The sequence below is a fragment of the Typopeltis vanoorti genome, chromosome 4, assembly GCF_054136105.1.
Source record: "Typopeltis vanoorti isolate ZY-2024b chromosome 4, IOZ_Tvanoo_1.0, whole genome shotgun sequence".
In the NCBI taxonomy this organism is placed as follows: domain Eukaryota; kingdom Metazoa; phylum Arthropoda; class Arachnida; order Uropygi; family Thelyphonidae; genus Typopeltis; species Typopeltis vanoorti.
Genome location: NC_143552.1, coordinates 34,856,553 through 34,882,660, shown reverse-complemented (window position 1 = coordinate 34,882,660; position 26,108 = coordinate 34,856,553). Strand labels below are relative to the sequence as shown.

General features: G+C 34.7%; 1 protein-coding gene across 1 annotated transcript; it reads right to left on the bottom strand.

Annotated features, from left to right (window-relative positions):
- Positions 1-604: 604 nt before the first annotated feature.
- On the bottom strand, positions 605-19,995 carry LOC150107218 (uncharacterized). The gene is made up of 6 exons (XM_090391075.1): positions 19,911-19,995; positions 16,065-16,770; positions 9,843-9,972; positions 8,130-8,275; positions 4,553-4,688; positions 605-1,032 (listed from the first exon to the last, which is right to left on the bottom strand). Exons 2-6 carry the CDS (start codon positions 16,102-16,104, stop codon positions 786-788), a joined length of 699 nt encoding a protein of 232 aa, XP_090247201.1. The 5' UTR covers positions 16,105-16,770; positions 19,911-19,995; the 3' UTR covers positions 605-785.
- Between the last annotated feature and the right edge of the window lie 6,113 nt (positions 19,996-26,108).

Here is a 26,108-nt window from a genome sequence, read left to right as displayed (position 1 = left end):
CGCAGAAAAAAAATTAAAAGATACGAAGTAATATTCAACCACTATGTACAAAATATGCAATTTAGACTGAACCAACATAACATCTTTCAATCTGCTATGGAATAATGGAAAACAACTTTAACAGTTAATAATTCGGAGATATTAGCATTAAGCGTGAAATTTTCAAAGGTGATTTTTCTTGTCACCATTACTCTTCAATACTTTGATGCTTTGCGTATGATTTTGAAGAAAATAAAACCTAGGTGTGAAATTTCTAAATATAATATTCATATTTTTAACCTTTTATAATTTTTATAAACTTTTTCACGTTTTTCCTCAATAAATTCATATTTAGAGTAAGCTAACACTTGTCATTTGGGCATTTCTTATGTCAATGTTCACGACACTCGTTTTGCCGAAACAAAACTTCTATGCAGACGTCTTTGGCAAATGGGAGCTACACATCTCATATTGATTACAAAAGCAGTTTTTTCAAAAGTAGGCATTTCAAAAAAATCTGGAAAGGAGCTCTAAAGGCTGTTTTGTATTTACACATATAAAGATTCTTGTGTGTACATATTTATTTTCAAATTGTGTAGTGAAATGAATTAATAAATCTAAATGATTTGCTAACAAAAATCTAAACAAAGTATTTATTTGTTAAAAAAATACATTTTAAAGTAACAATATTATTATGGTACTATAATATGCTGTTACAGCCTTTAAAATAATCGTATTTTCTGCATGTGTTTCAGTACAACCATTATGAGCTAACATCACAAGATTACAGTATGCGAGAAATCGATTTAGTTTCCAAAAACTGCAGTCAGAAGTCTTGAAAAATGTGATTTAGAATTGGCACCTTCAGGCACTGTTCCTGGTGCGGGTAGTTTTCCTTCGCACTTTTCTGAATCAGGTTCGAAGCTTCCACAAGCCAAGTAGGGAAGATTAAGACTTAGTGCATTAAATGCACTTCTTCCTATTTCAATAGTTCTTTCTCCGCATTGAGATTTCATATCAGCATGAAGGCAATGCATCAATCTCATGAAGCCACTGAAATAGAACAAAACAGTATTATGATATTGCAAATTCAGTAATAAGTTATCAGTTTTAAAATACTTTCACATTTTGATTTTAGTTTATCACAGCAGAAATAAATTCAGTCTGCAACCAGAACATTTCTCTGATACATGTGACTTCCAAGATTCTCGATTTAGAAAAAAAAAAGAAGTATAAACAGAGCTTCCCTTCAAATTATCCAAGTCTCAAAAGATATTTTTAATAGTCATAGGAATCTAACCCAGTTCAATGAAATTTATTTTCTAAATAAGCGGTGAGTTAAAAAAATTCACTAAGCTGATTTTCCTTTTTTTTTTTAAAAAAAAAAAAAATTCCGTAATCGAAAAAAAAAAAACAAAATTTCGCACATTTCACTTGCCCTTAACAGTCATTTTGGAAACATGAAGTGTGCATTGCAGATAAAATAACTGTTGGTAATTTTTAAGACATTTATTTATAAAATGGAAATGTGTATGATATTCGTAATGTCTAAATTTCTGATAAAATTTTAACGTTAGGCTGAATTATATCTGAGAAATTAACATAAAGTATTTAAGCGAAGGATTTTTCTTAAAAAAAGTTACTTTTTAAAAATTAGACATACAAAAGCTCAAAACAATTTGTTTTAAATGCAAAATTCTTAAATTATGCTTTCTCTGAAAAAAAAAAATACTAATTGCTTTTATATGTGATCGTATACCTCAGTGGAGATTTTTTGTCAGTCCCATCCACGAAATTCTGAAAATTAAAATTACTACTTAATTATTTTTAATAGATTAGCAACTCTTAACAAGAGTTACTATATGTTACTAACTAGTTTCTACTAGTTTTTTTTTTTTTGTTTTTCATTTTGCTAAATATTTCATTAAAACTGCAAGAACAAATTCTGAAGACAACGCCATTTTAAACTTGCAAATTTATTAGATTAAACAGCATAAAAACTTCCTTTTATGGAAACAAAATATTATATTGTAATCGAATTAAAAATATGTTGCATTTTATTTTAGTATCGTCTTGCAAAATCAGCGAAGTTAGTCATCTGCACACATCAGGTCAGCTGAAGTTGAAATCTAATAAAATCTTTGAAATTAAAATTCGAAAACTTTCAATTCCTGGTAAATGATAAAATTTGTTAAAAAATTCCTTTTTTAAAATATGTTTTAAAATTTATCCAAGATATTTGAGTTTTATTTTAGAAAATTTTGAATTGGATCGGAACTGTACGAAATGAAAGTGGCCGGCGATGTATAAAACATGTATGTTAAAACTGTTGTATGTTAAACTCTTCCCATTTGGCACAATCTAAAAATTCTTAATCAAATTATTTCTGCTCTTTATGCATTTTTTTGGTATCTATCAATAATTTAAAAAGTAAATAAGCATTTTGACGCCTTTTTTTCCCAAAGGGAGTAGGTGGATCTCCTTTCACCCCAACTACCTTACAGAACATTTGCAGGCAGACATTCTCCATCTTTAGCAGTCTGAGAGTGAGCTCAAGGCTTCCGTTGAATCAAGACTTTCAGGGGAAAAAGCATATGAAATAGGTTCGGCCACCACCACCTGCTTCTAAATCCTAAGAGTGTATATAATTGTTTGAGTAATGTGAGTTCTACTGCGATTTTTTTAGGCTGTGGGATTATAACCCCAGTTTTAAGGAAAAAAATCCTATTTGCTTGGGATGACTGTCGCCTAACGTGGCGAAACGTAGGGGAAAAAATCTAAGCGAAGTTCCACTAATCTAGGAGTATCAAACTCAAATTGGACCATGAGCCATTTGCCATAAAAGGTCGCAAAATTCTCACTCTCATTTGTCATGTGGGTCGCAAAAAAGTTTCGACTAAATGATTTCGAAACAAAACTAGTTTACATCTAAAATTTGCCAGTGCATCATGCATGTGGATTATTAATTGATCTTTCTCTGAAGTCTGACATTTACATCATTCAAGTGTCCTGTAATATCAACTAAGAATACTAGATCTTGTACCCATGTCTGATCATTAAGAAATGCAACATCATGGTTTTTCATTTCTAAGAACAATATGATCTCCTCTAAAATTAAAAAAAAAACTTTCAGAAATTTATGAAACGATAACCAACGAATCTCTGTGTAATAAAGTAGCCTTTCAAATTCATTCTCCAAGTCTTTAAGAAATTGTGCAAACTGGTGGTGATTTAGGCCTCTTGATCGGATGAAGTTCACAGTATTTGTCACAGGTCTGAGTATGCTGCTCTTTTCCAATACTTTGAAGTACAGTACCTGCTGAAAAATAATGCAGTGGAAAGATTGCACTTTTGGAATGTCTTGATACATTTCCTTTAACTTTGCTTGATACAAACCTTTATTTTTGACTGTCATTGCTGGAGCACTATGGGATGTCACAGCTATGAGACTGTTCAGAGGAAGTTGGTATTTTTCCAAAATGCTTCATACATGGCATCAAAAACTTCTTCCCCTGTAGTGGTTCCATGGATGGAAATCATTTCCAAGAACTCTTCGATAATATTCATATTGTCGTCGCAAAACTGAAGAAACAGAGCAACTTGAGCCACATCATGAATATCGAAACCTTCATCAAGTGCAATTGAAAAGCACTCCGTGTTTCCAGATTTTCTTGCAACTGGTCATGCAGTTGCAAGAAAATCTGGAAATCTGCCATTTAAGTTATTCCTTCGATCACAGTATCTCTGGACAAAAGAAATATCACGAAATACTTGCACATTTTGGGGACATACTTTTGGCTGGTTTTATCGTACACTCCTTAACACTTTCATTGCCAAGCTGAAAATTGGAATTTCGTGTGGTGGGCAAATTTTTTGTATTTTTTATTTAGTTAACGACGCCCACGCGATAACGCGTGATCGGTCGTTTGGTGAGAGCTCGCATCGCGTGATATCGCGTGATTGGCAATGAACGTGTTAACCAAGGAACTGTCACTAAAAGGTCAGGAATATTTCGCCAATAAATAGCTGATTTCATAACTGGCTCTCACTGCTCATTCATTGTCTATCATAATTTTTGAAAATGTTTGTGTTTGACTTTGAAGTGAATTCTTCATACTTTTTAATTTTTCTTCCCTCAGTTTACTCTCAATGCTTTGTGAATTTTATCGTATTGCCTTTTTATAGTATTTGGCAACACTAAGTGTTTCATTACAAATAATGTACACAATTTTGTTCTTTGTTTCAGTGCAGTAATTCAATTCAGCTTGCTATAAATTAACAATGAAAGGATAAATATAGTTTACGATTGATTAGGATCGGATCTAACATTGAAATTGCAATATAAATTTTATTATCTTTGATACCTGCTGCTGAAACCTTCGCCTCCAGATGAGGAATCTTTATGGAGGTTTCTCACCTTTCTTGAGATGAGAAGTTTGAATTTTGAAATTACTAAATCGTTCTTTCACTCATAGTTCACTGTAGACAATTCATGATAATTAAGTCGAAATTAATTTTTCATTCTCTCACACATGAATGTGGACGCCCACGAACGACTATTGAGCATACTCACCAGCAAAACGAAGCTAAGCGACCCTCTGCTTCTAAAGTAGGAATGAATTCCATCACTGCTTGTATGCCCAAGATACATTTTTTGCTGTCATCACCGGCTAAGTAATCAGAGAAACAAGGAGACACTTCTAGGAATTCTGAAAATATACGATAATCATGATATTTATATTGCTGAATACATGTTTTATATATTTTTTTTACTAAAGTCGTTTGTTTTTTATTATAAATATCAACACTAGAATACATAAACAGAAAATAATGTAATTCCTATTTCTAATTTAAAAGAAAATAAACAGAAACACAAAATGGTTCAGTTGATAAATGTTATCATACTATCAGGGGGCGTTAGGAAAGGTTCATAACTGGAAGCTGTTTCCGGTAGTGATGTTGGATGTTAGTCTATGCCGTCATCTAAAGTTGAAACTTTATTTTATCGTTCCGATTAGGATTCTAATACAGTATATTACTTTCTGCAACAGTCCTTACAGCATAACTGGAACTGCATCATGTTCATGCGCAGTTGGGTAGTTTTCACAAAACTACCATAATATAGATTGGTTTTTACTTGTTTTGCATATACTAGCAAAAAACTAAGGCTTCGGAAACTTTTTCCAATTTATCCACGATTAGACACTCCATGCTACAAGTATCCAAACTCCTACTGTTTCATCAAGGGAGGTTCTCTACCAATCTCTTCATACATTATTTCAGTGATATTTGAATCATGTCAGTTTTCCAATGAAACCAATTTAATAAAGCCATTATGGAACAAACCTCTAAGGTTTCGGGCTCTGGCCCTTCCAGGATTTCACTGGTGAATGATGTGAGGAATGCACAACCTCTTTCAGCACCCTCCTATCCTTTTCATTCACTTGATATGGTATGCTTGATTGTGTTTTGCCAACGTTACGATTGCATCTTTTAATAGCACATGTCGCAGTTAATGAATACGTCAATTGTACCACTGTTGGACAACTGACTGGCCAGTATAGCAGGAGATAACAACACATAGAAAATTAGTGAAATATAAACCAATTCCTACTTCCAGTACTGTACAAATTAGTGATTTATTGTTACCTCCATTGAATGTTAGTTTTCATTGAATAGTTGTTCACTGGTATTCAATATTCGTGAAAATGGGGAAGGGGAGGGGGTTCTCTCTAATTTTTGAAATGTGGCGTGCGTGTTATATCAATCCTACACACTAGAGGTCCCAAGACACTTGTCTACACAGCAGTACCTTGTGTAGACAAGTGTTTAGGAGAAAGGAGAATGTTGTTGTGTTGTCTGTAAGACCTGAAGGATGAAATAATTGGGGAAAACAGTGTAGCTAAGACTGTTCCAAAGAGCAGAGATGTAGGAATGAAGCCCGCAGAGGAAAATTTAGTTTAATGAGTTTGGAGTTAAACTATATATCGGTGTTGACCAGCAGTCATGTAATGTAATGTAATGTAATGTAATTACATAACATTAATGTAATGTTATGTAATCATATACGAATATGAGTAAAAGAAAGGTTGAGGGATTGTAGCAGACAGTTCAGTGAATTACCTGAGACTGGTAGGTTTTGAGAATGAAAAAAAAAATATATATATACAGTATATATATAGTGGAGTGTAGTATTATAATAATTAATATTATAATATTATTATAGAAATATTATAATCACCTTATAATATTTCTATTTCACATTTGGATGAGGTTAGCCAGATCTGCGTTAGAACGAGATTATTATTATCAATGCTGGTGATCACTAAGTAATTGGTTAGTCTCCAAATAGTGAAACGGTTGGCTGGTGATAATCTTTTCCATTTTTTTGAGAGTATTGAGAGCAATAGTTTGATAATTGTCTTTATCTGCATTTTTGGGAAGAGGCCGGATAAAATCTTGATTACAAAGTAGTTGGATAGATGCCAGATGAATATGAAACAACGTTCAGGAACAACTGCAAAAATATCCAAGGCCAGGAGACTTATGGGTGTCAAAGCTACTGTGTCTTTTTCTGATGTCCTTCTGACATAATTTCAGAGAAGGATGCATACTGTGAAAAGTCTGTCGAATAGTGAAAGGAGATCACCCTTGGTCATCTAAATAAAAGTTTGTTGTTTAAACTGACGCCAAAAGATCTTTAACAAATGTTAAAATTTGTTAAAGATCTTTTGAAATCCATTAGGAAGTGAGAGAGTGAAACAGGGAATGATAGAAGTTTGAGTCTCTCAGCCTTGGCGAGGTACTATAGCGCTTCACTGATATTTACACAGAAGACAGCTTATAGCAGTTGGCTCTTGCGAAGTCTGCTTTCGATTTCTTGAAGCTTTGCAGTTGTTACGAGCTGTAGTGTGAGCTGAGGGAGAAGTTGGGGTTTTTGACTCGAACCATTGGGTATGTGCTGAATTTGGGACTTGGAGTGCATTAGTTGTTGAAAAACAAGGATTCAGATAGGGGTCAAGGGTTGTGTGGGAAGTGGGGAATAAATACTCTCATCCCAGCGAGATTAATTTCTATTATTACATCAGAAGTAATAATGACTATGAAAAACGAGACACAGATATCCAGAAGGCTATCTCAGTTGGAACCATTGTAATGTCACGCGGATGAGAATGACGTGAAGGACAATCTGTGGTAAAAATAGACATCGAGAAGATTAATATCAGACAAGCAGATCGGCAGTGTATTTGGAGGTAGAGCTGATTAAGGAAAGGTACAAAGGGAACAATGAGGATTATCTAGAATCCTGATGGGTTGGCAAAACATTTGTGTTGAATCATTATTGATAGCAATCAATAAGGCTTCTCTTCCAGTATGACTGTAGAGTTTGGAAAGAGAAGCTAGTGTGAATTGTGAGAGTTCAAATAACGAAGGAAGATTATCTCACTATTATGGTAATCAGATTGCATGCGAATCGACATTTAGAGATACTTAGTCAAATAGATCGGTGAAGTAACAAGAGTTAAGAGAGTGGTGGAACCAGCAGATGAAAGCAAAAATGTGAGATAAGGAAATCTTCAGCCAGCGTAAATCATATAACAAGGGAGTCCAGGTCAGGTCCAGTAACCTTCGGCATGGAACAGCAGACCTGACTAATGCTCCTATCCTTCTTATGAAAGGCGTCATGGAAAATGTAGTGAAGAATGTTAAAGTGATATACTGTTGCAGAGGATGCTAGTTGTGTTTCAGTGTGTGGGTGCGCGTGCTTCTGAAACATTAAAATATAACCCGCATTCCCGTTAAAACTTCACAGCCCATTTCGTATTATTGGCAGCAGGCAGAATCATATCATAACTTTAATAAAATAAAATATTCTGAGATACTTTAAGACCCACTTTCCACTTTAACTTTTATTGGATGATTATATCATCATATGTAATGTTATGTAACAGTTTATTTCTACGAAGTGACAAGTCAGAATTCAGAAATTGTTGCGAACGAACGGTAATAAATGAAAACCCCTTACGCAATGTGTTATGAATGTGTTCTGATCCTCATTTGAGCTGATGCGGAAATGGTGACTAGAACATTCGAAGAGTTCAAGCACTCAGACAGTGCTGTATATTCAAGGCTGTGGGTCAGTAACTTACCAGTCTGTGACTCTGATCCTGGTGTGCAAAACCCATCCATATGCTTCCTGGGTACTTCTATTATTATTTGAAACAACTCTTTTTGCAGTGGCGTCAAAAATTTCGAGGTGTAATTTCCAATGCAATCTCTCATTTCACTATAGCCTCTGTGGGAAGAATAAATTAATATCAAACCTTTTTATTAAGAATAATTTGTATATAATTTTGTTTAATATCATTTCGTACTTAAAATCAGAATGTCACACATATTATATTAATAATTGGAAATACCACACGATAAAATCTGTTCTCAGGAGTTACAATATATATATATATATATATATATATATATATATATATATATATATATATATATATATATATATATATATATATATATATATATATATATATATATATATATATAAATGATAATAAATAAATATATATAAATGATAATAAAGTTAAATAAAGAGTTGGCTCACAGAAAACATCTATTAGACGAGAAAGGGGCTTCTAACTAGTTGCCTAACTTTGTATAGAAAGTTTTTTTAACCTTTTTTTTGTTCTCAACTGAAATTAGGAAACCCTAAGGTAAGTCGTATCTGCAAGTGGTCACTTTCAAACGTGTGTCAGTGATTCAAGTAAGCAGACAGGTTTTTCGTATGCAACGTCTCTGGGTCATTTCCTGGAGCAGAGCGTTTTCTTCAAGACCGAACACCAATTTTTATTTTTTATTTAGTTTTATCAAAAATTATTTTTTCAGTATTGCTTCTTGGCTGGATTTTCCTTATAATAAATCATTAGAATTTCTTTACCAGAGGCTAAGTCTTTATCTCCTTTTTTCGTAAGAGAAAAAAAATAAAAAGAAAGTAATCAGAATGATTGCTTTCACTTGAACAAAATGATATCAAAACAAATAACAAAATACACTTGAGAGATTCATGCAGAATCACTGACATCAATGCACAGTTATTATGTGTCTATATATAATGAAATGTTTCGTTTGTTCGTTGTTGACTAAGACGGATGTAATGATATACCTAAAACCCGCTCCACTTCTGCTCAGAAATCGACGGTTGTGTTGCGCATGCTCGATATATGATTTATGATCTTTCGTAGTTAGTAAACTTCTGACAGAAAGTAACTAACTGCAAGTAAATGAAACAACTATGTAAGGAAGAAGAATTAATTACGCTGTTGGTATAGGTGATAATATAATTCATACATCAGCATTTAAAGAGTCTTTCCAATATCACCTTTTAGAGCGCCTATACCGCCTTAGCTCAGGTTAATAACACTTACGAATTATGATTTTAATGATAAAATCAGTCTCCATCATCACAATTACATCGCAATTCTCGTAACTGGGATTTTAACCCATCAAACCCAGCATGAATCCTACCACAGTTTGTTTGAAAGATATCAATAAACAAATACCCTTTCTTGTATAATGGGACCTTCATAACGTAGTAGAGATAATTGTTCTTCTTTTGGTAAATCACGTCTGGAATGCGAAGAAATTTTATATGGACTTTTCAGCTGAAGGTGAGTTAGCTTGTCCCTCGAGAAAAATGAAGGATTTCTCCTTTAACAAAAGAAGCAAAAAACAGGAAGATAACACGCACTTAGATAAAATGCACTGGCTTCAAAGACTAACTCGCTTCGAAATAATTTCAACTAAACGTACCCCCCCCCCCCAAGTCGTATAATGAAAAACTCATTCCCACTTACTGGCAAAAGGTTACCACTCCTTCTTTGTCCACTGGAACAAGATTGTTTCCTTGGGCACTTAACATTATAGTAGCCATGCATAAATCAAGTTCTCTCCAATGACATGATTGTGCAGTAACTTGATATCCACCTGAAAACAAATAAACAAGATTTAACATTTTAGCTTACAATTCTTAGTGAAAATTCTCCTTTTTTCTGTCATAAGTGTAGTAAAAATGTAAACTACAATTTCAGGTAAGTAAGGATATGTGATTAAATGAAAATTTACGTTTGTCATGTAAGTTTTTTATTTAAGTTTTGAAAACAAACAATTCAAAACAGGGTTTTGAATTCATATTAGAATGCGGCAAATGCTTACATAAAAAAATAAGGATTTTTGTAACTGCAAACAGAAGCCGATAGGAAAATATGCATTGAAAGACACAGGACAACAGAAAGTAAATTATCAACGATAATACCAGAATTGGGCTAAAATTAAATTACACTATCCAATACATAAATGAAGATAGTGCGTGATAGTTTAATTGGCAGCGAATGATATTCATGAGTTTTAATTAATTTTATAGCTTTAGTTATTTTTTGAAAACTTCTAAAACTTATTTAGGTCTTCTATTGAAAGAATTTGCATACATATTTACGTCGCATATCGTTTCTAAAGTAACAACAAGAAAACCATTATGAATGATGAAACTGAAATCGTTCCAAGGTAATTTCGAAAGCCTGCGGGTTTTGAGCAATCCACCAACGCTGTTGCCGAATAATTCACGGTGTCTTCTGCATCAGTATTATCTTCGGTTACTAAATTATACTTATTGGAATACTAGTCCACATTGCAATTTTATGAACAATCCGAAGATCATTTGTAAATAGTTGCCTAGAGAACGTGGTGACGCATAGTGACCAAATGTCACTAACTAAGTGACATTTAGGTGTATCTGCATAAATGTTTCTAATTCAATGGCTGGCATGTGTATCATATAAAGGAGAATAGTTAGTGAACAATAGAGCTGCATTTCTACTGTTATGATTTTTTTCATGTAATATACAACTGTTATATTATCTGTAGACTGGTCCCTCGTCTTCCTTCCTTGCTTCTTTCTTTCTTCTCTTCTTGCTCCTTCCCCTGAATGCTATTAGAGTATTCGAGGGAGAAATCTTTCCTATTTTGCTGTGTCATTTCGTCTTGTGCTAACAAGACATTACCAAACACTGTAACATGGTCAGGTCATCAAAAAATGGTCATACCGCATCGTGCGTCGCGTGGGTTACCAAGGAACGCGTTCGGGTTTTAGGCAAAGGGATCCGTTCGAAAAATATATTACAGTCTTCCTTAGACACCACTCCTCAGCACTCTGCTAGAGGAAACTCCATCAATGGGCCTGCTACCTGTTTGGGGAGGTGTTAATGGACAGCGCAAAGAAATGGTTCTGCAAAAGGACGGAAATGCAACGACAACGGCACCAGACTATGGCTTTAGGCAACTGGAACATCTTCTCTCTGACAGGGAAGGAGTTGGAACTGGTCGAGGAAGCCAAGCACTAGCGGCTAGACTTTCTTGGACCAAGAGGAGAGGCTCTGTGACTGTCGACCTGGATGAGGAGTGGAAGCTCTACTACTCTAGTGTGAGCCCGCCAATGTCTGCTCAGGTGGGTGTGGGGATACTCACAAGCTCCCGGCTGTCAGACTGTGTTGTTGAGTGGATCCTATTGGGGGGACAGGTATGTGTGTTAAGGCTCCAGATGAAAAACCATGACTTGGCTGTGTTGCAAGCCTAAGAGCAGATGACCAGATGTGGAAGGGTCTGGTTGTGAGAAACGGCGACCCTGACCTTAACGCGAATGGGTTGAAATTATTGGACTTCTGCTGTACTAACAGCTTGTCCATAATGAATAGCTTCTTCCAGCAGCGAGAAGTCCATAAGTATATCTGGTACAGGGATACACTTGGTCTCTGACTTCTTTATAGTGTCAGCAGACATATTTCCCTCAGTGTTGGACGTTCGTGTGAGGAGAGGGGCAGAACTGTCAACTGACCACCACCTTGTTGTCTGCACTCTATGGCTTCAGAAACCAGATGCTACCATCAATGCTGGTAGGCCTAAGCAGCTATACGCGTGAAATGGGAGCCACTGGAAAATGAGGCTGTGAAAAAGAATTTGGCAGATGACATTTCCTTCAGGTTCAAAGAGATTCCCGAGCATACTGTAGATGTTGAGGAGGAGTGGGAGCTGTCACTACCTCTGCACTCTCATGCTGTGGCAGAAAGCGGCTTGGCGTGGCGACGGGCAATGAGAAAAGGACACCTTGGTGGAACCAAGAAGTCCAACAAGCTGTCAGGTCAAAAAAGGAGGCCTACCTTTATGCCTTAGGGTCAGGTCACCTGAGATGCGTTTCTGGTAGGCTGAGGCGCGAAAGGCTGCGGCTGAGGCAGTAAAGACAGCAAAGCAGAAGGCTTGGGAATCCTTTAGAGAAAGATTACACTCATCCTATGCAAACGCAAGCAAAGTATTCTGGCAGACCATCCGCCGCCTTCGAGGGAGGAAATCGTGCACAGCAAGGGCAATTAAGGCTTCTGATGGTGCACTTTTAACAACCTAGAAGGATATCCTCCATAGACGGAGGGAATACTTTGAGAGCTTTCTTAACCCAGGTGGCCCAGCGGTTGTGGACATCCAAGAGGTGCAGATGACTAGTCTCACAGCAAAAGAGGTCAATTTAGCAATAAAATCGCTAAAATCGGGCAAGGCTGCTGGAGATAATGAAATTCGGCGGGAAATATTAAAGCCTTAAATCGAGATGGTGTTCTCTAACTGACTCGAGTGTGTCAGGCTGCTTGGATATCTGGGCGAGCACCAAAGCAATGCAGACAGGCATAATAATACCAGTATTCAAGAAGGGAGACCAGAGGAATTGCAGCAACTATCGTGGCATCTCTCTGCTCAGCCTGCCTGGGAAAGTATATGCTAGGTGGTTGGAAAGACGGTGCAGGAGCATAGTTGAGTCAAAGTTCCAGGAAGAACAATGTGGCTTTCGTCCTAGAATAAACACAACTGAGCAAATCTTCACTTTAAGGCAAGTCTTTGAGAAATTTTGGGAATATGCCAAGAATGTCTACACATGTTTCGTAGATTTGGAGAAGGCATATTACCGGGTTCCTCGGGATAAGCTTTGGCAAGTAGTAAAGGAGTATGGAGTGGATGGCCAACTATCAGCTGCCATCAAGTCCCTGTATGAATGCCCAGAGTTTATGTCAGGGTAAACAGCACAACGTCTGAACCTTTCACAGTCTCTGTTGACCTCCGCCAAGGGTGTGTTCTGTCATCCCCTCCTTGTCATAATATTTATGAAGTGGATTGATAGGCACAGCCGAGGCAGTGAGTGTGTCAGAATTGGAAGATGTAGCATTAGACGTCTGCTTTTTGCAGATGACCTAGTTCTGCTTAGCTCTTCCACAGATGACCTCCAGCGGACCCTGGATAGGTTTGTAGCTATTTGTGCAGAAGCCAGAATAAAGATCAGTGGCCAAAACTGAAACATTTGTGGTCTCAAGACTACCATCTCAGTGCACTCTACATGTGAGTGGAGTCCCACTGAGGCAGGTGGAGAAATTTAAATACCTTGGGTCCATATTAAAGAGGGGTGGAAAGTGGGATGTAGAGCTAGATACTCGAATTGGCTCAGTAAGTGCAATAATACAGGAGCTTGGCCGTTCGGTAGTATTGATGCGGGAATTAAGACAGAAGGCAAAGCTGGCAGTCTTCAATACAGTCTATGTTCCCATCCTCACCTATGGTCATGAGAGTTGGGTAATGACCGAAACAATGCGGACACTAATCCAAGCAGCTGAAATGAGGTTTCTTACAGAGGTTGAGGGGATGACAAGACTCGACAGAGTCAGAAGCTCTACAATTCGGGAAACCCTCAATACCTAACCGCTGCTTCTCCGTGTTAAGATACACAGTTACGTTGGTATGTGCACCTGGTTAGAATGCCACAAGAGAGGCTCCCTCAGCAGGCTCTCTTTGCCAAGCCAGAGGGTGGAAGGCCAAGGACTCGCTGGATAGATTGTATCCAAAACATTCGGTGGACACGTTTGAGAATCCCACCAGAACACCTGAGCTTGGTGGCGGTGGATCGTAACCATTGGAAGTTCCTCTTGCAGCTGCTTCCCCCACAACCCAAATAGGAAAGGTGGGCCTTGAAGATGTATGTATGTATGTATTAAATAATGATATTCATAAATATGTCGCATTTTTAAATAAAGAAAGAAATAATAAGAATGTATGTATATGATTTTTTTAAAAATAAAATCAAGGTTATTTCAAAATTTTATTCTGCTTGGATTCTGACCGTGGTGCAAGCAACAGAATGGGTGAGAAGATTTTTGTTGTGGACTCTTCTAATGCTTTGAGAGTTCTAAAAAGGATGCTAAGCGACGTAGAATTATTCTGTGGATCAGAAAGAATTGTAGAGGTTTCGTTAAGACAACATTCCATAAACAGTAATTTTCTGCACATCGGTGTTTTTGAAAACTAATGTATTTTCTTATATCCTAGTGGGCCCTAGGGGCCGAATGCGTAATAACACATCCACTCTGCCACAATAGCATAGAATATATTTAAAATTCTTTCTAGTTTGGGATGTCTTTCAAAACATTAAGTTATAGATGATTTAAATTGACTTCTCAGAGTTAAACGACAGAGTTAAAGCAAAAATTCATGTTTGAGTGCAGAATGGAATTCCCAATTTTCCTAATCGTTGGTAAATCCTCAGTGCAAGTATATTTCACTTTTAACCTTTGAGCATGGCAATGAAAATGAATAAATAAATTCTAAATTTACATGTTTACTCTGCTTCCGTTTTATATGGAAAAAAAAATTGGAGGTTGATCATTTGAATTGGGGTAATGCTAAGGCAACTTACAGAAGTTTAAGACGCTCCATCAACAATCAAAACTTATCAGAACTACTTCCGTGTGTGTGTGTGTGTGTGTGTGTGTGTGTGTGTGTGTGTGTGTGTGTGTGTGTGTGTGTGTGTGTGTGTGTGTGTGTGTGTGTGTGTGTGTGTGTGTGTGTGTGTGTGTGTGTGTGTGTGTGTGTGTGTGTGTGTGTGTGTGCGTGTGTATATTGAGAACTTATGGGTACTATATCCGTGTGTGTGTTGTATCACAGATCAGTTGTTTGATTATAACGTTTTTCATAATTTTATCTGTTAGATGGATTTTAACAGCAAAGAAAGCCTTTTAAAAGTCTTTTAATCGGAATTTAAATAAAGTAGGTAATAAAATCAAGTTGTATATATTCAAAACATCTCTCTCTCTCTCTCTCTCTCTCTATATATATATATATATATATATATATATATATATATATATATATATATATATATATATATATATATATATATATATATATATATATATATATATATATATATATATATATATATTGCCTAAAAATAAGAACATATCACTTATTTTAATCTGATGCTCTCCTAGAAAAGAAGTTTATGAAACGTCGATAAATCTGAATATTTTCCGAGTGGCTACTGACTTGTTTTTAAATGAACAGGCACCTTTGGGATAATAAAGTCATTTCCATTATGATAGCCTGAACGCCAAGGACAAGTCTGGTTGTGTCTGGCATTCGTGCTGTTTATCTTTTGACTGTAAAGCTGATGGACCATTAAGTTTTATGTTAGATTTTAGAACCACCTGGAGAAATAGGACTAAAATGAAAATCGGTTTTAGAAACTAACTACAGTTTTTTCGTTCCTTATTCCTAACCCTAAGACAAAATAAAGGTAAACAAAAACTGATTATAATGTCCATTAATTAATACACAAATTTTTAAGACGCATAAAGATTTCGTTCCAAAATGTATGTTAATTTCCATTAATAATTAATTGTTGTATTCCTTTAACTAATTCTCACAATCAATTTAATTTCATTCCAATTATTCATAAAGTTTATTCTGTTTCTACTGAAAAACCGATACAGTCCGATTGCATATCATTCACCGTTCTTAAAGAAAAGAAATAACGGAAATTATTTCGGTCTCCTTTGGGTGACTTGCATAAAAATTCTAAATTTGTGCGTTTATCCAGATATGGCAATTAACGCGAATCTACTTTAGCTGATATACTTAATTTTGTTCACTCGTATCAATTTGTAGATTACACCAAACAGAAATAACAGAAAAAAATAAAATAAAATAAAACTCACCAAAGGCAACAATAAGTACGATAGTCAAAAAACACTTCATCTTGCAGACACAATCCAAAGAATCTACGACTCCAAGCTCAAATCTCTGTGTGTTTTTGCTACTCACTGAGTCCAGTTTATATGAGATGCCGTCCCTTGATCACCGCCCATTTTCAATCCCTGGAGGCGGTGTGAAGAAAATATCGACTCAGAGGGGGCATAGAGGATTAGTAAGAAGTATGAAAGGGGAGGCGCGAAGGCTAAATTATTGATAAACTTTGCTTCCTCTTAATGCCCACCTCATTCTTCCCCTTCTTTATAGCCAGCTTTTGATTCCACCCAGAATAAATTGCATCATAATAACGGTGAGCATTAATTTTCTTTGGAAAACCTTGGCGAATTGCATTCTGTGTGTGTGTGTCGTAGTTTGCTTCTTAATCACATCACAATTAGTGACAAAGCAATTTCAAGAATGAACCACAAAAGTCGTAAATTGCTCTCAGGAAACTTGACCCTTAAGAATCATTCTGGAGACTTGAAATATAGAAGTGTCTTTGTTGCAGTACAAGTGACTCCTCAACTATTTCTCCTCCCCCCACCGCCGCCGTCCACTCAGGCAAAGGAAAAAGGTAAAAAGGCAGTCAATATTTATAAGTCAATATTTCTTCACGGCTTTGTTGGAGATGCTACATGCAACGGCTGTTGGTGGTGATGTAAGGATTACTGGCTAAAATAAAAGAAAGAATAAAAACTGTAGTTCCGAGAAAACAAATTAAAACTATATAAATTATAGTGAAATCTTTCAAGCAGAATAAAAATGCTATTCAGGTTTTCGTTATATGAGGGAGAGAAAGAAATTTTATGTCTGCATCTTACAATATATGCCCACCAATTACACGAATCATTTTATTTTTTTTTTACCATTTTTATACTTGAATTTTAAATGATATTTCTAATTTTAGCTGCAAGCTATAGAAATTAGAAACATCAAGCAGAATGTGAGAGAAAGAAGATAATTTTGGGACTTATTAATCCAATTCAATCAAAAATACACTATTTACTGTTACCATTCGACTGAATTCATAAAATAAAAACTTCTGAGCCTCCTACACAAGTTTAACAGCTGCATATTTCATTGATCAATCCCACCAGCGAGATAGCCTAAGCTATTTCCTATCAGATAAAAAAAAACTGATGAAACAAATAAACACGCAGATTAGCATTAACAATTTTTATAAATGCACTCTCAGCTATAAGTAGACTCTGAAAGAGTTCATTTGCAAATCAGATGAACATTTACATCCTACATTGTACTCGTAGCACTATCAACAAATAGGTGGTTGCTCTTTCCAGATGACCATGCCCAATGTTATATTTACAGCTAGTATTGCTATACGGCTTGATGTGGAGTGGCTTTGGCTGACATCAAAGGATCCATATATTAATCGAATAGAACTCCTATCGGACAAATAGAATTTTGAGTGCTAGCCAAGCCAATGTCTCCAACACTGTCTATGAATTCCTAATCGTTTTGAAGTAAGAATGGTTATACATGTTATCTCGAAACAGTAGGGTGCATAGCAAGAAAAGTAGAAACTGTCCTAGCCAAAGGAGGACGCACAGGCTATTGAGGATTATGTAACTTAGGTTTCGCTGAAATGTAGTAATGCCTCAACATTAATTTAACATAATGTATATAAAACCAGTTGCTGTTTCGATCCATGTTAAATTTACCCGGACATATGAGTATAGCTGAACATATAACTTTATTCACAATTTCATTTCATTAACTCGAAAAGAAGAACTCGCTCTTCTTGGATTAGCCTTTCCTTTACAAGCACGTCTCATAGATATCTTCATCCTCCTCTGTCTTCTGTAAAAATGTGGAATCCTTTCTGTCCTTTACACGCCACCTATTAAATATGTATAAAGATCGCCTAATATTAGTATACTGTTCTAGGATGTACTGTTGTTTTGGATGGTCCATGAAAGAACTCCTTAAATATTCTCAAGAATGTCTAGAACAGGGTAGTTCAGTTAATTGATAACTTATCTCTCATGGACTTTCAGCCCCAGCCTGGTGGCCAAGTGTTTAGCTTATCTACTCTCCAGCCAGGAAGCTACAGGTCTAGCCAGGGGCATGGATGGTTGTTTGTGGTTGCCTTACTAAATGTTTGTGAAAAGGGCATCTGCATTCTTCGGTGAATAAAATGAATTGAATAACATTGAAAATTCAATAATGACCATATTGAGCATATATCTAATTAAACTACCATTTAGTATACAACTAATACTATGTATTTCAACATTGAACATTGCACTAAGAAAAGTTCTCTTTTAGTTAGGGGAATAAAGCCCATTAGCTTGTCAGAATGAGCAGTGCAAAATTAGGAATAGCATAATAATAGGCAGCCAGAAATCTTCTAAGAACGTGGGATAAAGGCGTTGTTGTTGTAATTTTTAATTACAATCGAAGCAACGAATGTTGTGTGCATTATATTCGTTCTTCTGGTCACTTTGCTTATTTTACAGCACACTAAACTTAAGTTAATTTCTGAAAGGGACAAAAACATTAACGATGGTATTTTTCAATACCTTTCATGGAAATATTGCCAATAAATAATTTTTTAAATCTTATTATTATTATATATATATATATTAATATTTTTTCTTTTCTTTTTTTAATGTCGAGCTACACGTTTGCAAATGCCATAATAAATCTCACTTGAGAGGGAACTAAAGAAAACTCTATGGTTTAGTTCATGCAATAATCACATCGACGCATTCGACCCACATAGCTAGTGTCATAAGTCTATTAAAAGCAAACGGGCTGATCAGTGCATCAAACATGAAGCTTATTTAAGAAATAAAATATGTCTCAGACCTCAACCAGTACACACCCTGTATTACAAATGCATTAGTAAATCAGGAATTCCAAAACACGAAGATGGACAGCTTAATCTGTATATCTCTTTAAACGGAATGATATAATGTATACTGTATGTACAGAAAAATAGCTGTACCAACAAATGAAAGAATGCAAGTTATTCATCCTGAATTAACCACAAATCTTAAATTATTATAATCAATATGTTGCGACCTCAGATTGTAGTGAGATGTGAGTAGTAGTGTGGCCACTCTGAACCAGATCAAGATCAAGATAAGATAAGGAATCGTGACGTGATTGGTTGTTCAGATGATGACGTCACTGTGTGAATGACGTCTTAGTTTGGAATGTTTGGAATTTTTCTGGGGAATATATATGTCAGTGACGTCACATTGTTTTGTTCGTGTATGGAATTGTAGGTGATGATTAGAGATAAGAATTCGTGTCGTGATTGGTGCGACACTCTGAGCCAAATAGGGTAGGGTGAAATATATATATACGAAATATTTTCTTGAACATGTTTTTTTTTAATTTCCATTGCAAAACCACATTATATTAACAACTTAGAACAAAAATTCGGTAATGTAGTCACTAAAAAAATTACTTTCTAGATTTCAGAAATCTTTTTTAGAAAGTAAATAAATAAACGTTACTCGTTATAAGGTGTTTTGCAATTTCGACACTGTGCGATCCTTTCTCTAACACAATTTTACTAAACATCCCTCAAAATCTTTCGCAATCACTCTAACAAACAAAAAAAATAATAAAAATGACTTATGGGCACTTCACTTAACACAAAACAGTTTGAAATATTTTCGTGAACATGTTATTTAATTTTCCATTGCAAAACCACCTTATAACCTTATATATTAATAGCTTACACAAGCATTCGCTGATGTAGTCACTAAAAACAAAACCTACTTATGTTAATATTACAAATTACAATTGCTATGTTTAACCTAGACAAAGAAACAACTTACATTCTCTCCAGAATTCCTCATCTTGCACTAACGAAGTTTCTCTGAGCAATAAATTTTCAAAAATACCTGAAAAAGAACAATGTCCCGAATCTCGTAATAAAGTGTATTTATAAAAAATCATAACTAATGAAAAACTGACAACGAGAACACGTGATATCCTATAACCAAAGAACTCATCTTTCACATGAGGTCAAATTCCAGTTTCCTAGCTACAGAAATGTAAACAAATATGCCATCTACTTGAAAACAATAAGTCTATAAAATCCTTAATCAGGAATGAATAAAGATTAAGATATGTGTCACAATCACGTGAATGCTAAAAACAATTAGTTACATGTGTAAGTGTAGAAAACAAACAACTGTGGGAAATTATATACCTTTGAACAATACCGCAACACATCTATGATAGGATGTGATTAATTATTTAGATACTGTCTAAACTAAAGTTCCCATAATCTGAAAGAGGACCAAAAACCAGCCGACCGGAAATAAATGAGTCATACAGTGTGAGAAAATAAATATACACACTTTTTTAATTTATTTATTTATTTTGCACAGTTATTCTGGTTAGAAAATGTAGTTAACTGAATTTTAAAGTAAAATAGAGAAAATACAACCAACCAGCTTGAAAAAAAATATAGACTCCTAATACCAAATCTAAGTATAAATGTCACACTCATCAAAAAAATCAGCTAACGCCTTTTTATTCCCGTATATACGGGAGTAGGCGAGGCCGTTTTTAGCCCTATCTAAATTTTTTTGGAGACTGAGTGGGCAGTTCAATCTCCACTGGTACCCAATCAGAGATAGCTGGCCCAAGACTATCACTAATTAAGCGGCACGCAGTGAAGAGAGACGGCTCTACAAGTGCCGCCATCTTGTGGTCCCTAATCCTAACACAATATATTTAATGTCTGAAATAGTGTGGGTTCTATGGTCGATTTTCTTGAGTTTACGGGACGAAAAACCTGAGTTTCCGGGAGAAAAAACCCGCTCCTGTGCCAGAGATCGACTAACTCGGGAACCGGTTGAAAAAAGGCATTTTATCAACCGGTAACAAATAGTTCTAAATAGTCTTTATTACCACATGCTACTGCTACAGCACTACCGAAGTGAAGAATACAAGGCAAAAACTCGAATAGAAGAATCAACTAATTAGTTCGTAAACACAGAAGCAACAGATTTCCAGGAGCTACAATAATACGTATGGTCAGCTCTTAAGAAGCTACTGTATATGTTAAATGCACTTCCAGAGAACCAGCAAACGATCTCCAACAACAGAACTGCTCTTAAGAATCTCGGGAGAAAAATTTATTATGCAGAAATTATAAATAGATGAGACAGTCGAATTAACCTTATGAAATACGATTAGATCATATTTCATAAGTATATATATATAATTATCACGGTGTCTTAAAAAAAGTCTAGAGTTTCTAGTATACATTTAGAATTGTAATTGTGATGTTATTAATAATCATAAATAATCCATGATATTTATATGGCCACGAACTGTCCAGATTGGCTTTCGTAATTTTCGTGAATAAGGTAGCTAGTTACCTATGTCTAAATATGTATTTTTGTGTGCAAACTTCTTGTATTCTCATGGACGACTTTCTTTATTTGCGGGATGAAAAACGCCAGTTTAAAAAATCCTCCCTTCCTCATTATGAGACCAACTAAGTCACCTTCAGTGGTAAATCCCTGATACCTTTGTCATGTGCATACATATAATATACCTATGCAACAATTTAGCTCAGATAGTTCAGCACCAATACAAATTAATATTAAAACTTGCATGATGTGCAATTAATATAACAGAATAATGCATGTAGTATTATTAGTAATAATAATCACAGTAACCATTTATAATTATAGCTCACAGTTGAACGAGGTAAATAACCTGGGTTCACTATTTTGTATAAACATACAGGATAAGTAAATTCAGTATTTAGATAAATATACATACTACTACTGGCAACAGTATTTTAACTACTGCTGCAATAGTTTATTCTCTGTCGATGAGATTACATTGTGAGAATGCTATTGCTGCACCACACTTTTCTTTTCCTGTTTCTTCTGGTGGTGATTCACCTGTCTTCCTCGAAGCGTGTGCTGAGCTTATCTGGGGAAGATATTCGATTGTAGTTGGTTTCTTTGTTGTGATTCAGCACCCATGATAAGCTATGTGTCGATTTAACTTGTTTATAGCCACATACTCTCTATAAATGCATATACACACAAAAGCAAATTAGCTCTTAAAACACAAAGTATATATCATTACAATGAAGCTTGATTGCAAATTGTAAAAGTAAACGGTAGAAGCAATCTGCACCATAGAAATTCAGGTTTGAACGTCAACGAACTGCTTTTAGCAACTTAAACAATCTTAAAGAAGGACAGCTGAAAAATGATATAATCAAAAACAAATTTATAAAAACATTTAATTTAACCAACACAACAATCGTTGACGTTCTTAAAGAGCTAAAGTGAAGAATTATTGAGCCTGCGCAGAAAAAAATTAAAAGATACGTAGCAATATTCAACCACTATGTACAAAATATGCAATTTAGACTGAACCAACATAATATCTTTCAATCTGCTATGGAATAATGGAAAACAACTTTAACAGTTAATAATTCGGAGATATTAGCATTAAGCGTGGAATTTTCAAAGGTGATTTTTCTTGTCACCATTAGTCTTCAATATTTTGATGCTTTGTGTATGATTTTGAAGAAAATAAAACCTAGGTGTGAAATTTCTAAAAATAATATTAATATTTTTAACTTCTTATAATTTTTATAAACTTTTTCACGTTTTTCCTCAATAAATTCATATTTAGAGTAAGCTAACACTTGTCATTTGAGCATTTCTTATGTCAATGTTCACAACACTCGTTTTGCAGAAACAAAACTTCTATGCAGACGTCTTTGGCAAATGGGAGCTACACATCTTATATTGATTACAAAAGCAGCTTTTTCAAAAGTAGGCATTTCAAAAAAATCCAGAAAGGAGCTCTAAAAGCTGTTTTGTATTTACACATATAAATATTCTTGTGTGTACATATTTATTTTCAAATTGTGTCGTGAAATGAATTAATAAATCTAAATGATTTGCTAACAAAAATCTAAACAAAGTATTTATTTGTTTAAAAAATACATTTTAAAGTAAAAATATTATCATGGCACTATAATATCCTGGTGCAGCCTTTAAAATAATCGTATTTCCTGCATGTGTTTCAGTACAACCATTATGGCCTAAGATCACAAGATTACAAGAAATCAATTTAGTTTCCTAAAACTGCAGCCATAAGTCTTGAAATTTGTGATTTAGAACCAGCACCTTCAGGTATTGTTCCTGACGTAGGTAGCTTTCCTTCGCACTTTTTTGAAGCAGGATCATAGCTTTCGCAAACCATGTAGGGAAGATTAGCACTTAGTGCATTAAGTGATCTTCTTCCTATTTCAACAGATTTTTTTCCGCATTGAGTTTCCATATCAGCATGAAGGCAATGCATCAATCTCATGAAGCCACTGAAATAGAACCAAGCATTGTTATAATATTAAAATTTAATACGTTATTTGTCAATTATAAAACACTTTCACATTTTTTTTATTTTATCACAGCAGAAATAAATTCTTAAAATACAGTCTCCAAACAAAACATTTCTCTGATACATTGTGACTTCCAAGATTCTTGATTTAAAAAAAAAAGAATAAACAGAGCTTCCCCTTAAATTATCCAAAAGATATTTTTAATAGTCATGGCAGTCTAACCCGGTTCAATGAAATTTATTTTCTCCATAAGCGGTGAGTTCAGAAAAATTCACTAAGCTGATTTTCCTTTTTTTGATTTTAAAAGATCCATAATCACAAAAGAAACAAAAAAACTTCGCACATTTCACTTGCCCTTAACAGTCATTTTGGAAACATCGAGTGTGCATTGCTGATAAAATAACTGTTGGTAATTTTTAATACGTTCATTTATAAAATGGAAATGTGTATGATATTCATAATGTCTAAATTTCTGATAAAATCTTAACGTTAGGCTGAATTATATCTGTGAAATTAATATAAAGTATTTAAGCAAAGGATTTTTTTTAAAAAGTTACTTTTTAAAAATTCGACTTATAAGAGCTATAAATCAAAACAATTAGTCTTAAATGCAAAATTCTTAAATTATACTTTCTCTGAAAAAAAATACTAAATGTGCCATTTAAAATACTACTTAACTCTTAATAGATTCGTAACTCTTAACAAGAGTTACCATATGTTACTAACTAGTTTCTATTAGTTTTTTTTTTTTTTTTTTTACAATAACTAGATAATCATCTGGATAATTTGTATACTATCGAATTCTAAGGCAGCTATGACTATGATTCGTGTGTGTTTATGTCAGGAATATCTCGAATTACTAAAACGATTTAAATATTTAATACGAAATTCTACAATGATCATGTAGCCAACTGGACCAGGTATGTTTCAGATAACTTTCTCTGAAGTTACCCATAACTTGGAATTACTCAGTTCAAAATAAAGTTTAGAAAACTTTCCATTGAACACTTTTGAATAGCGTTAATGTTTTATTCATTAAGAGTTTGTTAACAAATTATTATGGTCTTTTAACTCGCAAACACGTAAATATGCTTATTAAATTTGTTCTTCGTGCTCTTCCTTCTTGAAGAGTGGCATGTATGCAAGAAATTTTGCTATGAGGCAGGTATGAGTGTGACGTATTTAATCCAGGAGAAATATATTGAGATTATTCTGATGACAAGAAGTAAATCACTTCTTGACTGGGAACCGTAGATATCAAAAAGAAGAAATACCATGATGCAATCGTGGTGTTTTTGTTGTTGATTTTGGCGAGACTTGAGATTTTCGGAGGAACCAAAATCGAGCAGGTTATCATATCGCATTGGCAAATAATATGAACATTAGTACTCCTTCAGGTTCTGGTTATTCTTGACTTATTTTTAGTATATAGCAAGGCTTCACAATGTAATTATTCAACCAAGAGTAAGCTGAACAGAGAGTAAATAACACATTTGCTAGATTCTTCTGATTATTACTGTTGATGAATAATAAAAAATAATGAAACAAAAATATTTTACACAACAACCTCTAAGAGGATTTGCACAGACAATTAAAATGTATATTAAACTCAACGAACGCCGCCATTTAAACTCAAAAGTATTGTGTCGTTTACTAAGGATATCCTTTCTCAATGGCCTCCCAAGATAAAGATTTCTTATACATTAACAACACTGTGGAGGGGCCTTCGAAATTTTTGAATCAAGAGCACATATCCGTAATTTTTGCATGAGTGTCAACTGATCCCCACATATTTACCTATTATGATATAAACTGGAAAAAATATTGCAGAGACTCTCAATACTGTGCTCTTGAGCACTGCGATATTAGGTTATGAGACCTTATTATCCACTTAGTCACTTAATTAAATGTTTGATTCAGATTGTTTGCTTGTTTAAAAATAGAAAAAAAAATCATTCAATAAAAAGAAGAAAGAAAACGAAAGCTATTCTATTGTTTTTAGGAGATTCGAACAGTCTTTTTTTTTAAAGTATTATTGGAAAATATTTTTGGATAAAATTCAAATGCCAGCCTGATTAGTTAGCGTATCTAGGCTGCGGGTTCGAATCCTGACGTGTACGGTAGATGAGTGGTGGATGGTAGATGGCGTTGGTGTTCGTTGGCGGATTGAGTGGTGGAGAGAGAGAGAGAGAGAGAGAGAGAGAGAGTTGTAGATTAGGTGCCCTCCCTTGATAAGTCTTTGGACTCTCTAGAGGTGTCACGTAATAATAATAAAATGAGAGATCGTGGAATTATTTTACATCCCGATTATCCAGAAATAGAACAGATAAATGGAACTTTAAAACGCATCCGATTATAAATCTTATATAGAGAAGTAGTTTATTAAATATCTGTTCGGGTTTATATTATACTGTTTATAATCAAACGACAAAGATGGTGACAATTGTGAAATGCTAATTCTTATGAGGGCTGATAAAACTTTCCCATGTGTAAGAGGAAGGATTCCATTTTCTGAAACTATATTTTTAAAAAATAATGAAGACAGGTATAAATGAAATATATATTTAATTTTTAAAAACTCATCTCATCTTCCTTTCATCCTCTTTTTCCTTGCAGTGTTGAGGGTTTATTAATCATCGGAACTCAA